The 15,567-nt window shown below is 42.5% G+C and overlaps 2 protein-coding genes across 4 annotated transcripts in view; one reads left to right on the plus strand and one right to left on the minus strand.

Moving 5' to 3' along the window:
* Positions 1–5,558, plus strand: part of Rbl2 (RB transcriptional corepressor like 2) — a 66,607-nt gene extending 61,049 nt beyond the window's left edge. For both annotated transcript variants that reach the window (XM_069992302.1, XM_069992301.1), the window contains one exon: positions 4,171–5,558. In XM_069992302.1, coding sequence (XP_069848403.1) covers positions 4,171–4,341 — 171 coding nt within the window. In that variant the 3' untranslated portion in view covers positions 4,342–5,558. The remainder of the gene's footprint in view (positions 1–4,170) is intronic.
* Positions 5,559–5,601: 43 nt separating this feature from the next.
* Positions 5,602–15,260, minus strand: Aktip (AKT interacting protein). Of its 2 annotated transcripts, none has more exons than XM_069992303.1 (10): positions 15,133–15,260; positions 12,605–12,714; positions 10,865–11,070; positions 8,547–8,611; positions 8,353–8,453; positions 7,833–7,921; positions 7,657–7,755; positions 7,464–7,571; positions 6,557–6,617; positions 5,602–6,392 (listed from the first exon to the last, which is right to left on the minus strand). In XM_069992303.1, the coding sequence occupies exons 2-10, from the start codon at positions 12,644–12,646 to the stop codon at positions 6,285–6,287; spliced, it is 879 nt and encodes a 292-aa protein (XP_069848404.1). In that variant the 5' UTR covers positions 12,647–12,714; positions 15,133–15,260; the 3' UTR covers positions 5,602–6,284. The 2 variants fall into 2 exon arrangements, with proteins under 2 accessions (XP_069848404.1, XP_069848405.1); XM_069992304.1 differs by lacking the exon at positions 15,133–15,260 and adding an exon at positions 14,718–14,786.
* Between the last annotated feature and the right edge of the window lie 307 nt (positions 15,261–15,567).

The following is a 15,567-nucleotide window of genomic DNA, read 5'->3' on the forward strand; positions in this document are numbered from 1 at the left end:
TTCGAAGCCAGTTGGGGCAGAAAATTCCATGAAATTCTTATCTCCAGTAAACTACTCAGCAAATGCCACAGTGATGCTGTGGCTTAAGTGTTGGAGTGCTAGCCTTTAGCAAAAAAAATCCCAGGGACAGTGCCCAGGCCTTGGGTTCAAGTCTCAGGACCCACTCCCCCCACCCCCTCAACCACAAAAAAAAGTTAAACAGTCAGAGTAGTGGTTGTGAATCCTACTTCTACAATATCACTAACTGGGTAGATATCAGAAGAAATTTCAACACAGAATTGGGAGTTTCTCCCAACAAGAGATAGATGATTGCTGAGACCAAAGGAGACTATTACAAAAGTAGCAGCCACTTGGGTCAATAGCCAATCTATAACAAACATTTACATTGTACATTGTCAGGAAGAAAGTCCTCTACTGGGGGGGCTGGGAAGGTGGCTCAGTGGTAGAGCGCTTGCCTTGCATGCATGAGGCCCTGGGTTCAATTCCTTAGCACCACATAAGAAAAAAGAAAAAAGCCAGAAGTGGCGCTGTGGCTCAAGTGGTAGAGCGCTAGCCTTGAGCTGAAGAGCTGAGGGACAGCGCCCAGGCCCAGAATTCAAGCCCCACGACGGACCCAAAAGAAAAAAAAAAGTCCTCCACTGTCACACAAAGTCGATGAAGATGGAGACTAATTATCAGTGACAACTTCAGCGGGTGGTACTGCCTGCTGAAGAATATAAACTATTATTACTTAAAAACAGCTGGGAGGAAATACATCAATAGAAGGTTGGCTAGAGAAAGACATACCATAAAAAGATACACATATACTGATGCCCATATATACTGATACGTGAAGATCTAACATCTATATACAGATATTCTATATGGTACTTAAGTATGCCATCTTTTAAAAAAACAACTCACTGATACACAATATTACATTTCTAGGTATAGATCTATTCCTTGAAAAAGAGTAGATGTATACACCCAACCCAGCCTTGTTTAGTAGAAGAATAGTAGGTATTCCTGGAGGATCTAGGATACTTTATACCAATTTCATTTTAGAATAAACACTTACAAATGGCCAGGTGCTAATGGTTCATGCCTATAATCCTAAGACACGTGATTATGAGGATCATGATGACAGCCCAGTCCAAAAGTTTGCAAAACCTCAACCAATAGCTAAATGTGGTGGCACACATCTGTCATCCCAGCTAAGAAAACTTTGATGAGGTTTGTAGTTCCAGGTCAGCTCAGGCAAAAATGTTCATAATCAACTCAATAAAAAAGGCTGTGCATAGTACTGCATGCCTGTCATCTCAGCCATGATGGGAAGCACAGATACGAAGTTCGCAGTCCAGGATGGCCTACGTAATGAGACCCTATCTCAGAAATAACAGAGCATGGCTGGGCATATGGCATGTGCCTGTCATCCCAGCAAGAAAGGGAAGCAGAAAGGAAGACTAGAGCGCAGTTGAGCTTGGGCATCAAGCAAGACTATGTTCAAAACATAAAGGACCCAGGAGCTGGTGACTACTCAGGGGGCTGATATCTGATATCAAGCCACTGTCTGGGAGACTTATCTCCAATTAACTTCCAAAAGAAGCTGGAAGTGGAGCTGGCTCAAGTGGTAGGAAATAAAAAGCTCAGGGGGACAGAGTCCAGTCCAAGTTCCACAACTAGCACAATTAAAACACAAGTATGGTCTAGTGGCTTAAGTATAAGAACACCTGCATAACAAGCTTTAAGTCCAGAGTTCAAACCCCAACACCACCAAAAAATGTACGTTTATAGTCTACTGTGATGTGTAAATGAATTATGACAGAATGTCGAGAATTATATAATTTGTATATGTAGAATTAGCATTGAAGTAGCATCATGAGGTTCATCAGTATGTTAAGCCAGGTGGTCAGTGGCTCATGCCTGTAATCCTAACTACTCAGGAGATCTGAGGATTGCAGTTTGAAGCCAGCCTGGGCAGGAAAGTCTATCAGACTCTTAACCTACCAAAAAAGCTGGAAGTGGCCCTATGACTGAAATGATAAGAGCACTAGCCTTGAGCAGAAGGCAACTCAGGGACAACACCCAGGACTTGAATCTGAGTCCCTAAAAAAAAAGTCTAAGCACGCATTACAAAGAAACTTGTCTACGCGTTATATAAGAATATACAATTAAGCCGGGCTCTGGTGGCTCACGCCTGTAATCCTAGCTACTCAGGAGGCTGAGATCTGAGGATCGCGGTTCAAAGCCAGCCCAGGCAGGAGAGACCATGAGACTCCTATCTCCAATAAACCACGAGAAAACCGGAAGTGGCGCTGTAGCTCAAGTGGTAGAGCGCTCGCCTTGAGCTGAAGAGCTGAGGGACAGCGCCCAGGCCTGGAGTTCAAGCCCCATGACCGACAAAAAAAAAAAAAAAAAAAAAGAATATACAATTAATATATCTCAAAAATAGTGCAAAAACAAAAAAAGGAGCTGGAGATAATGTCTCAATAGTATGCTTGAATAGCAACTGCAGGAACTAGAGTTCAAATGCCAGTATCTCCAAAAAGAAAAAATTGTGAAACTACATATGCTAATAAGCAAAAGGAACATGATATTTTTATCTAAAACCTCAGATGTGTTTTATTATTTCAAAGTAAAGAATAAAAATGATGGGCTAGGAGTATAGCTCAGTGGTAGTGTGCTTAGTACCTAGCAAGCATAATTCCTGGGGCTTGAAAGAGAATAAAAGAGGGAGAGGGGAGGGGAAGGGAAGGAAATAATTGACTTATGGTCACAGGGGGACTTGAGGGGGAAAGTGAGTGGAAGAGGAGGGGTAAAGGAGATGAGGGGGAGTGAATGTTATAGAGAAGCATTATATGCATGAAAGATTCATGAAACCCTCTAAAAACCATTAAAGGAAAGGAGTTAAGAGTAATAGCGTGAATTTAATCAAAGTATATATGCATGCTATAAATATCAGAGTGAAGCCCCTTTGGACAGTTTATGCTAATAGAAATTTTTTAAAAAAGGATTAGCCAAAAATGAACATGTGAGGATTCATTATTCCTATTTCTCCAAATTTGTATATACGTATAGCATTAGCATTGAATTTCCTAGACACAATGAATATTCTTAATAGGCTTTTTATAGGGAAATATGAAGTACACATAAATATTAAAATTATAACCAACAAACTGCTAGAGAATGCATACAGCCAACCGGAGAAACTTAATGCTGAAGGCACAGAAGAGCTCCTGCCCATTAGGCAGTGCCTTCCTCCCATCAAGGCTCATGGGAGCCAGAGCACACAAAGTAATTTGAATAGCATCTCAGTTCTCCCCAGGGTAACAGTCGATGGATACCTCAGGGAATTAAGTCAGGCTTAACTTGTGACTGAAGGGACTATCAGTGAAATGATGCTGCAGGAGTAGAGGGGCGGGGGGAGGGGGGCAGTAATGGAGCCTGAACTCAGGGCCTTGCACTGGCTGGGGTTGCTTGCTAGAACTCGAGCCCATGCCCCTCTACCCTATTTTGCTGGACTCTACTGGACTTTTTTTGCCTGAGCTGGCATCAAACCTCAATCCTCAGTCTCCTCTGTAGCTAGGATTATAGGCATGAACATGGATACTCAACTGAAGTGCTATTTTTGAAAAGAAATAATGGATGTGTAAAAGTGATGATAAAACATGGCATTGGAATTTGATGCTCTATGCTGTCTTTAAAAATCTCCTAGCTACTCAGGATAAGATCTGAGAATCACAGTTCAAAGCCCAGCCTGAGCAGAAAAACTCTGAGATTCTTACCTCCAATTAACCAGCAAAAAAACACAGTAGAACTGTGGCTCAAGTGGTAGAACAAAGTCTTGAGCAAGAAAGCTAAGGAACAGCAGCCAGGTCCTGAATTCAAGCCCCAGTACTGGCACAACAAAATAAAATAGCGTAATTTTGTGAACTTCTACATTGTGGACACATACAGTGTATTAAAACTCACCTATGAAGCTTGTTTACAAAAACAGAAATGTTCCACCTAAACTTGAAGGGTCAGCAGTCTTAGCCAGCTGAGAAGTGAAGCTGACAGAATGTATTAGTGTTTCTTTGAGGTAATTCTTAGAGGTAAACTTCTTAACTCATTTGAGGTTCTTTATTAACTTAATGCTGAGATACATGCATTAGCATTTTAGTTTTTCTATCCATTTTTCTCCCACTATAGAGACTAAGAGAAATCAACAGTATGATACGGACAGGAGAAACTCCAACAAAAAAGAGGGGGATTATCCTGGATGATGGAAGTGAATCACCAGCAAAAAGAATCTGCCCAGAAAATCATTCTGCTCTATTACGCCGTCTCCAAGACGTAGCTAATGACCGAGGTTCCCACTGAGGTTAGTCTGTGCTGTTAAAAGCATCTTTGCACTAACTGTTCAGCAGCATTGTTTACTGCTGCTAGTCAGATGCATGCTAGGTGACACAAGTCTTTTCTTTAATCTCACCAAATTACAGCCTGTTAGAAACAGGAAGGGAAGGGATATTTTGGTGAGAAACTGATTTTATTCCTTCCAATATCCTTAGGATATTTTTATTTATCCCAACTGCCTTTTCCTCTCCCATTTAGTGCTTAGTATCAACACTGCTCAGAGTCCAGTGACTTTTAACTTTTTGACAAACCTTTACAAATAACTAGAGAATGAAATGAATTCACATGAGGTCTCTGCTGGTATGTTACAGCAGAAGAACTGTATTTCAAATTCATTCCTGACCTTTTATGCTCAGCACTAGTCCTTATGATAAGGAAAACAAAATTTATTAGTCCCAACACACTCAGTAAGAGTGAGATTTTTATGTTCACAAAGTAGAAGACAACGGAGGTTCCAGGCCCCTAGCTTGAGTCTCCTGCGCCCTCTATGCACTTTCCCCCTTCCCCAGTCAGTAAAAGTTGTGCAATGTCTCAGTGAACCTGTGTATGTGGTGGCACTTTAGGGTGTAAAATGTGTGATTTTGTAACCCAGATTTTGCTACATATTTGTGATGGCACTTTCTACAATGTGAACTATTAAGTACAAAACTTAAGAGGCAAAACAGCCAACATTTTCTTTTGTACTTTCATAAATTGTTAATGCCCCAGAGCCACCTTTTGGGCATTGCTTTAAATTCTCCAGTGTTTGTTTTTTTGTTTGTTATTGTTATATAGGGGTTATCAGCTGACTAAGAAAAGATTTTTAAATTGAGCTAGGGGACTACTTTAGCATGTATAATATCTTCTGGTCTGTTCCTGATAGGTTGGAGAATTTAGATCTTTATTAGTTCATAGTGCCATTTATATTCAGTTAGAAAAGTATTTAACAGCTACTGAATTATCTATACATACCTTTGTTAATCACTATTGATCCAGCAGTAATCTTATTAGGGAGAAAATTCAATTGTAAATTGAATCAGTATAAACAAAGTTACTAGGTAACTTCATATTGTTTTAAAGGAAATATGAAACTTACACTATTCAAGTAGAATAGTGTTCAGCAAAACTATTTATAAAGCCTCTGAAGAAGTTAACTGCTACTGTAATTTTATATGAAAATAAGTATTTTTCAATAAAGCATTTATAAATTAACCTGTTTATATTAAGAAAAGGCATTTAGTTCTTGCATAAATGACAAAGAACAATCATTTATTGGTTTATTTTGTCTACCGAACACATTAGTCATTCATCATTTAAATATCTGACTTCATTAGAAACCGTTTTAACACTTTTTCTTCCTTCTACCATAAAAATACAGTAATTTGCCTTAAAAAAAAAACTATTAACAAGCATTCTGATTTCCACTCACTAATGTTTCTCAGAGACCTCAGTTTATATCTCAGTATAAGTCAGTAATACAGTAGGCTCAAGACTGAAATTCAAACTATTTTCCACTCGAAAGTGCCAAGCTCTGGAATCTGTCTCTATATCCATCCTTTCTACATCCTAAGCTGTACAACCAACACAAGTGATTTAAAAACAAGTAGTGCCAATTTCCCATCTGCTCAGTTAATTTAAATGAATGCAACTTACCTTTAGCATTATGTTCAGAAAAATACTTAAGTCTCAAGGTCCCCAATAATTTGGAGTACTGTACTAAATAACCACCCTAAGACACTTCTGACAGAAGTAACGCATTACTTAATGAGAGGTTTCCACAACCTGCTGATGGAACCAATGCGTACATGGAAAACACTGATACCCAGTCACAGTTCACACGGTTTACTCTTCAGGCCATCCTTGCCATTAGTCAGCTTTAAGTAGGCCAGAGTCCAACAGGAAAGTGCATGGTGCACCAGATTCACCATCTCTTAAGTTGCTACTGTTTTCTCTTCTTTACTGAAAGGCTGTACTGAACCAGGCTTTACCCATGACAGGCCAGCAACATGAACACTTTTATTGTGTTGTTCTTCAGGCTTCTAGGCACAATAAAAAAAAAAGACATAAAAAGGATTGGTGAGGAGAGTTCAGGATTGAAAAGACTGGTTTCCCAAACATTATCTGTGTGTTATTTGGTCTCCTATGAAGACATTTTAGAGAAGAAACAGGAAGCGAACCATTTCAGAGTTGGTTATTGACTTACTTTCTGAGTTAGCATCTTCTCTCTGGCTTCATCATGTACAGAAGGATTCCAGGGAGAAAAGCTTTAGGACAGAAAGTATTAAAAACAGTTGGTGGCTTTCTAAATCTATATAACATCTACTTAAAAAAAAAAAGACAATTCTAATATTTAATGAGGAAGAATACTTTGAAAGAGTAATCTTAGTCAGTTATCAACACATATGTTTTTATTTTTGTTTTTTTCTGTGTGTGCCCATTACTGGAGCTTGAACTCAGGGCCTCAGATCTCTCTTAGCTTTCTAGCTAACATCCAGCACCCTATTACTTGAGCCAACATGTGTGTTTTTAGATAGTATCTAATTGATTTTTTTCCATATAACTTTCCCCTAGACTGATTTACTTCAACACATCAGCCCCTGAAATATTTAATGATGAAGAAAGCAAGACACAGTTAAGAGAGTAATTGATCTCCTGAAACTAAGTAGTTCACTTACTAAACCCATGTTTTAGTGCTTACACTATGCTCCCTTCCTAGTAGTGCAAAGACCACCAGAGAGTGAAATCACCAGCCCTTCTTGCTGCTCTTCCCCAAGATCAAACATCAGTGCTACAGGCACCTGCCACACTTACACCATTCAGCTTCCCTCCCTTCCCCAGGTCTGAATGTCTACAGGGTTGGAGTGGTTGGAGAGCTGCAGCTACAACCATTTCCTAGAAAGTCAAGGTCCTCAGGAAGCCAAAGTCACTCAGATATTGTGCTATTGGCACAATGTGCAAATAATGCAAGGCTTTTTTAAGGAAAGAGCCCAGGAGAAATTGAGTTAGATAGGCTATAGGCTAACAGATTGTACATTCTTTTAAGTCCTCATTCTAAGGTCACCGGAAAATGAAGTGCAAAGCATAGTTTATCTAGATGATGTGCCACTTACCTAATTGCATAGGGGTCTTCGATTTTAGGTTGGTCAAACAAGCGAGCAGTACACACCTTAACACTGTCAACCACTTTATTTTTAAAAAGGTGAACATCCTTTTCATATCTGTGTTAAACATTTAGATAAAGTTAGCAACTCAGTAAACTTAGCTGCATTTTAACATTTAACTTAAATAACAAAAGTTACATACAGTACTGCAGCCTCTGGGTTTAGGGGGTTTGTTGTATCAATCTTGTAGAAAACTCTCCTGGCATACATTAAAACTTGCCAAATATGATTATGGTTCCGCCTGAAGAGAAACAGGGTGTGATTACTGATGCTCACTCCTGCCATCAAATGTCATGAAAGGAACACTGATGTACTAACCTCCATTTTGCAAATGCTCTCTTCACATCCAGTTCACCTGAGGTGGGATCAACTAGCGGGTGGAAGACAGGAATATCAAACACCAAGCGCTGTATTTAAAGAGACAAGTCCTTTTAACGGAGGTGGTAGTGCTCATTAATTCCCTAGAGATGGTAGTTACCAAAGAAGCCTCAAGACAAGTTGGCACTTATTCTGTTTAAAGTTACAGAGCTGTCCCAAGACAGGTGAAGTAGCCATTATTCCGTAAAACTAAAGTGACCATGTCCTCAGTCACAGTGAGAACTGCCACACATGCCCCAGGCTCACCCCATGCAGAAAAGGATGAAGCTTCAGGCAGATTACAGTGTCACAGAAAATGCAACAAAGCATCAAATCCTCCAACTAAAGGGAAAACGGACTTCTTGGCAAACTGGCCATTAAACATATTAGGTGAGGAAAAGAACCAAGAAATCTATAGGCCCTTTAATTCCATCAGAGAATGGAGCACCACAAATTAGGTCAGACTGTATCTCCTACTTACTGGACAGTCACCATCTGGATAGTTATCAGGGATATAAACTGTGAACTTGAACACACCATCTTGATAAAGCCCATGCCGTATGAATATCACTCCAAACCACACTGCAGGAAAAAAAAAATCAACATGGTAAAGGCCTAAATACATGTTAGACCAACTGTGCTAAAAATTCAGAGCAAATCAAATCCTTATCTTACTTAATGCGGAGCGGTAAGATGGCTGCACATAGACTCCTGGTAATTTCTGCTTCACAACCAAGGTACTATAAAAGGAAAGCAGCATAGTAATTATATGTCAAAGACACAAGTAAATCAAAACATTCACATTACTTTTCAAGGAGTCATCCCTCACAGGGAAGCTGATCTCCAAGTCATCACAGTCTCTCACCTGCCACAACTCTGGAAACAGACCTGATCACTACCACTTACCATACCAGCTTAGTAACCAACCCCAACAGAGGACTCCAGATCGACACACAAAGGATGAGTGACTTTGTGACAGAGCTCACATACATTCAAAATTGTTTTTACTATTAATACAACAGTTCCCTTTGGGGCTTCAGAAATTCATACTAATTTCAGCAATTTAGTTATATTAAATAAAAATTAATTTGGAAAAGAAAACTTACAAATGTTCTATCACTTAGGTGTCCTTTTGAGTCTGACTCATCAGATCCCATGACAGAGGGCTGTGTTTATTTAGATAAGTGGTGTTGCTTGAAGGTAGGCATCATGTGTGTTCACACTGTATTCTGCTCCCAAATAATGCCCCAACTCAAGATGCCTGAATTCTAGGGGCCTTGTTAGAGTAGGGGGCACAGTGGGTGTCAGCGCTAAGACAAATGTCCTCATAAAGGCTTTGCTGGGACCTAGTGACCCACTGACAACAACCATGCTGTTCCTGGTAACTGCAGCCGAACTGTGATTCAACCTCAAGAAGTACAGTGCTGACCTATGCCCTTATAACACACTCATCTGCCAATCCGGAGAAGCCTTTTATTGACTAATTGCCAACACATTTTTAAGCATAAAGTCATTTATTCCATTTTGAAGTCACTAAGGTTAAGAATGTCAACAGCAGCATGGCCTAGAAGATGTATCAAACTACAATGAGGTTTGCCAGCAAAGGCAATTTTGTGTTGTAGCACACAGCAAACAATCACAATAGGAGCCTGTCCAGCTCACTGCCCAGCCCCAAGCACAAGACCTCCATTATAAAGCTGAAAGGACCATTGCTACCAAGTCATACCCAGCCAATGATGCTGGGACCTCAGACCCTATGACCATTATCACAAGAGTACACTGAGGGAGGCACCCAGGGTTCTTTTACAATAACTGCGTACCACCAGGAAAAATTTTTTTTCAGCCATCATGGAGCTTGAACCTCAGGGTCTGACACTGTCCCTGAGCTTTTTGTTCAAGGCTAGTGCTCTACCATTTTAAGCCACAGCTCTGTTTCTGGTGGTTAATTGGCGATAGTTTCACAGACTTTCCTGCCCAGGCTGGCTTTAAACTACAATCCTCAGATTCAACCTCCTTAGTAGCTGGGATTACAGGTGTCAACCACCAGGGCCTAGCTACCAGAGGAGTTTTTTGTTTTTTGGGTTTTTTTTGGGGGGGATCCGGTCGTGGGGCCTGAACTCTGGGCCTGGGCGCTGTACCTCAGCTCTTCAGCTCAAGGCTAGCGCTCTACCACTTGAGCCACAGCACCACTTCCGGCTTTTTTTTCCTTTTTGGTTATGTGGTGCTGGGGAATTGAACCCAGGGCCTCGTGCATGCAAGGCAAACACTCTACCACTGAGCCACCTTCCCAGCCCCAACCAGAGGAGTTTTTAAGTGAGAGAAGAACGGATTATCTAGACTTTGTCCCTTTAACAAATGATCCAAACAAATGCTACCTGAATCCACTGTGCCTCCCTGTGCCAAGCACCGTGTTATCACTAACAACTCTGAACAGATGCTGAGGTCCCCTCCTTCTGTAGAGACAACTTCAATACAGGTGCAGATATAATCCCAAATCCTCAACTCTCTATCATTGCAAAGCCCTGCCTTGCAAATCATGCCAAATAAGTCATACTCCTAATAACAGACCTTCAGTTATGAAAACAGTTTTAAGTATACTCCAAGCCAGCAGTTCCAGTTCTTTCAATTGCTGATCCTTAAAGTTTGGTTTCCCAACACTTAATTCCCTATGATCTCTTCAGCCTGTCAGGATGCCTCCTACAAGATAACCAAAATGGAGCCCAATCTTCTAATGGGTCTGACCCAAGAAAGAAAAAACTGCCACCCTACTACTGCCCAATGGGAAAAATGCTACCTCATACCAAAATTAAGTTACCAAGTTCCTGAGTTAATATATGTTCTCCATAAATCTTATATCTTCTTCTTCCACTCCAAAATGGAGAAAGAAAGGAATGAGTTTGAACTTCAAGATTAAATTCATCAATTGGAATAAATTTCATTTTTCTCCTTCAAAGGGTCATTACACTGAACCCAGTAACCTGTCAAGAACTTACAATTCTGCAAGGAGAGAATATTCCAGATAGAAGGGTCCATAAGAAGCATGTGTGCCATTTGTTGACTGTGTTCCTGGGGCAGGCGATGTCGGCTTTGTTATAGGCAAAGCATTTTTGGGAATAGAAGGCAGCTGTTTTTTTGGTGCAGTTCGTGGAGGACTGTTTTTCACATCCCCTGTCAATGTCTTCTCTTCACCATCAGATCTCTATTCAAGATGAAGTTGTTCGTTAGGATAATTCTCCACCCCTCCCCCAGGATAATTCTTAAACCATAGAGTATAAAAAAATTAGAGAAATCATAGAGTACAGTATTGTTCACTCCATGACCACCAATGCTTTTTTTTTTTTTCTGGTACTGGAGTTTTTAAATTCCAGGCCTGGGTGCTGTCCCTGAGCTTCCTTTGCTCAAGGCCAGTGCTCAACCACTTGAGCCATAGCTTCACTTCCAGCTTTTTGGAGGTTAATTGGAGCTAAGAGTTTTATGGATTTTCCTGCCTAGGTAGGCTGGCTGGCTTCAAACTGAAATCCTCAAATCTTAGCCTCCTGAGTAGCTAGGATGGCAGTTTTGGCTTACGTTTAGGGCTTTGTCTAAGCCTTCTAACAACCAAAATCAGTCAGGATGACTTGCAAGCCCTTTAACAGACATACATAGAACAAATAAAGCAGGACCATTGCATTATGCCCAAGAAGAGGCCACAGGCTACTGACTACTAAGTCATTAGATAACTGTTTGCTTGTTTTTGTGGTGGTATGGGTTGAACCCAGGCCCTCATAATTTAAAGATAGGTTCCCAGTCCCCATTAGGTAACTAAGACTAGAAAAGTTTCTTTGATTATATAGAAGCTATATAAGAGGAGACATGACGGGGGTCACTTACTACCTGACATCAGCATTTGTACAGAATCAAAAAAGAAGGAAGCAGAATAAAAAATGGAAGCCATTCTCTCACTTGCTTTGGTCTTGCGCCTAATGGGGTTGCTTCCAATTGGGATATCAGCAGCAAACCCTCATCCTTTGTCAAAGGAAAGGTCAAAATGAGCCAGAAACTAATTTGCCATCTTGTTTCTACTTCCTAGGCAGCAGTCCAACTAAAAGCTGTTTAAATCATTTTGTAAAAAGAGTGGATTATAGCTGGACACCAGTGGCTCATACCTGTAATACTAGGTACTTAGGAGGCTGAGATCTGAGGATTGCACTTTGAAGCCAGTCTGGGCAAGCAAGTCTGTGAGATGTTTATCTCCAATTAACCACCAAAAAGTTGGAAGTGGAACTGTGGCACAAGTGGTAGAGCCACTTAAAAAGAAAAAGGATAACCATGGTATATTCTTGGAGGTATAATTATGGGTTATTTTTATTTTCTTCTGTTTGCACATTTGAAGCTTTCCCAAGAGAACAATGTATTTGTTTTAAAGAAATTTTATTTAGAAGAAAATTCAAGTCTGACTTGACCAATATTGAAATTACCTTTCCCAAAGCTTCTCTTAACCATTGAATCTACTACAGTGGTATAACAAATTACATCATGTGTACATATATAATCTAAAACATCTTAGAATTGTGATTATCAGAATTTCTATTCAATCAATGAGCAATCTCATCCTGAGAAACTGAGAAGATAATTATTATACAAACCAGGTAATTTTGCTAACAGGTGACTTTGAAAGATAAGTATTCCTTCTGACCCTTTTCCTGGCATGGAAGCAAATGACTTTCCTCACACAATTTATTAATTATACTTACTTTTCGTACAGAACTTGTAGACATGCTCCACAAAGGGTTCATAACGTGTCCTCCAAAAAAATTCAGTGGTCTGTGTCATCCAACTCTTCTGTCCTCACCATTCACTTTACCTTGAAACCAGAGGGAAAACACAAATATAGCAACACTAACAGTTAAGACTTCAAGTAAGGGTTAAAAACTAAATCTGATATCCTGGAGTTGCAATATATTTTTTTACAAAAGCTCGGGAAATGTTTTCAGGCAGCTTCCTTCTGTACCCCCTCTTCTTTGGGCTCCAATGAGAGGCTAAGATCTTAGCCTCCTGAGTAGCTAGGATTACAGGTATGAGCCACCTTCACCAGCTGGGCTCAAATCTTCTTTCACCTTTACATGTATACAAAAATTTATGCACGAGAGCTGGGTGTACTGATGCACACCTGTAATACCAGCATTTGGGAGTCAGAGGCAGAAGGATTTTGCATTTGAAGCAAGTCTGAGCTACATGACAAAACTCTATGAGGCTGGGGGAGAGCTTTGTGTACCACATCCCTGGCCAAGACTCAGAATAATTAGTGACACAGTTCAGCTTTAGTGCCAGAGTTAAAGATACGAACTGCAAGAGTTGCTGCTAGCATAGTATCATAGTAGCATAGATGTTTAACTAGAAATCAGAATTAGAATGTACTGCACTCATCTACACAAAAGTTCTCTTATTGTTCCCAGGGTCACAGGAACAAATGAAGATCTAAGGTGGCCAATTGAAGAGAGATTTAAAATGAGTTGTGTCAAGCATACTAATCATTCTCTCTTGCAAAACTATTAGCCACAGAAATAAGGGGAAGAAAAGAAAAGGACAGCAGAACATACCCATGTCAGTAAGGAGAAAAGGCAGATACTGGAGTCCTGTCTTGGAACTCTTTACAAGAATAGGCATTAAAGAGCTGCTCATAAAACATAGAAGGACAAGGAGTGCAAGAGCTAGATACTGCTCAAACACTAATTTTCCTCTGGAAGTTTCAAGTAGTGGATAACAAAGCATGTCTCAAAGGTCAAAAAACCAAGTGGGTCAGTACTCATTTAACAGGAAAAAAAAAAAAAAAAAAAAGCACGAGGAAAAGCAGCCAACCCCAGAAGTGAGAACAGAGATTTCCCCTGCTCTGATGATTCCCCCAGACTCAGCTGGGCTTCAAGAGCTCTCTAAGTAGAAAAAAACCAAAGGTGAAAAGGGTCAAAACTTAGCAACTTCTGCATAAATTTCTAAGAAGCACAGCCTTAGGTAATTGGCAGTAAATGTGTTTTCTCTCAACAGCATATTCTATCCACCTGTGGGTACCAGCTCTCCCATACCTGTCCAGTGCCTATTACTGTTTGCTTTCCATGAGACAATGCTGCTCTGTAATTAACTCAGTTCTTCCACTGCCTGTTGACTTACATTAAGTAGCAACTCTGTCTTTAAAGATGACTACAACCCATGAAAAAATTAGGACACGAAAAATGGGTCCAAATGAGAACCACCCTGATTTTCAGGTGTATCGACTGTCACCTGACACACCTGTCCAGACGGGAGACCTGCACTTCTGTAGTACATTTACTGGAACAAAATTCCCTTTCAATCCTACACGTTACCATCTATGATTCTGTCCTTAAGAACCCAATGACAAACTTGCTCTCAGTTCGTATTTTCAAGCAGGAGGCAACATCTGCTGCCACCCAGCTCACTGGTTCCAAACCATCAAGATCATGAGAAAACTAGCGCACTATGCGGAAAACAACACAGTTTATCAGATGCCTTCTCAGGCACAGCATGACGTGCTCCGAGGAAGGACACAGTTGGGAGACATCCTTGTCCGTAGGGAATACTTTCAGAATTTCTGCTGGTTCGGCCCTGAACCAAACAGTGGCGTTTTTCTATCCATAACACGGCTGAGAAGTCGGAACCTCCGGCCTATGCCTGGCAGGACCCAAAGGAAACGTAGCTGCTGCTGCTGCTAACATCACCCCCCGTCCCCACACACACACCCGGGCTTAAGAGATTCCACGCAGGAGCGATACTCGGAAAGAGCCCCAGCCTGGGACAGGCGCCCGCGCCGGGGGCAGAAACCCGTCACGGAGCACGGAGAGAATCTGGACAAACCTGTCCCGAGGTGATGCAGGGCGGGGGCCGGGCCCGGCCTCCCAGCGAGTCCAAGGCCGGCGGGGCCTCCGCCAACCTGCGCCGAGGGGCCGGGAGACCTCCCGGGCGCGGCGGAGCCCCACGGCGCTCCTCACGCCCGCCCCTGCGGCCGGGGACCCGGGGGGAGGACCCGGACGCGGCGAGTCGTCGGGGCCTACCTCTCTCCCCCAGGCCCACCCGGCCCAGCCCACGCACGACTGCGGGACGGCGGGGTCCGCCGCGCGGCAGGTGCCGGCGAACCCGCACAGGTGCCGGCCCCGCCCCCGTGTCCCAGCGCGGCCGCCGTCGCCGGGCCGAGAGCGCCGGCAGGGCAGACAAACACCGCGCCCGAGGCCGGTGGCGGCCCAGGCTCAGGGACTCTCTGACCCCTGCATACCTGCCAGCCGGCGGGGCACCGCGCCTCACCCCGGTGCCTTCAGTGCAGAGGTCCCGGCTGCCGAGCGCCGCCGCGGCGGGACAGCATCTCTAGCCGCACCGCAGCCCAGCCTCTGCCCGCTCCCCGCCCCGCCCTGCCCTACCCTACCCTCGGCTTCGGGCCCCGCCCCTTACCACGCCCTTCGGCTCGGACGCTTCCGCCCAGACTCTCCTCTCCAAGTGGCTCCCATACCTGTCTATCAAAAGCGCTCTTCCGGAGGGGTTGGAACGACAGCACCTCGGCCTACCAATCAAATCGGCTCCGCTCGGGTGGGGCCGCGCTTGACCCTCCCCTTACGTAACAGCACAACCAGCGAACTGTCAGTCAAGGAAGCGTGGGCCCCTGGGGAAAGGATGGGGCGGAAATAAATAAGCGCTGGGACGCCATTGGCCACGG

Source organism: Dipodomys merriami, unplaced genomic scaffold, assembly GCF_024711535.1.
Source record: "Dipodomys merriami isolate MVZ:Mamm:240054 unplaced genomic scaffold, mDipMer1.0.p SCAF_41, whole genome shotgun sequence".
In the NCBI taxonomy this organism is placed as follows: Eukaryota; Metazoa; Chordata; class Mammalia; order Rodentia; family Heteromyidae; genus Dipodomys; species Dipodomys merriami.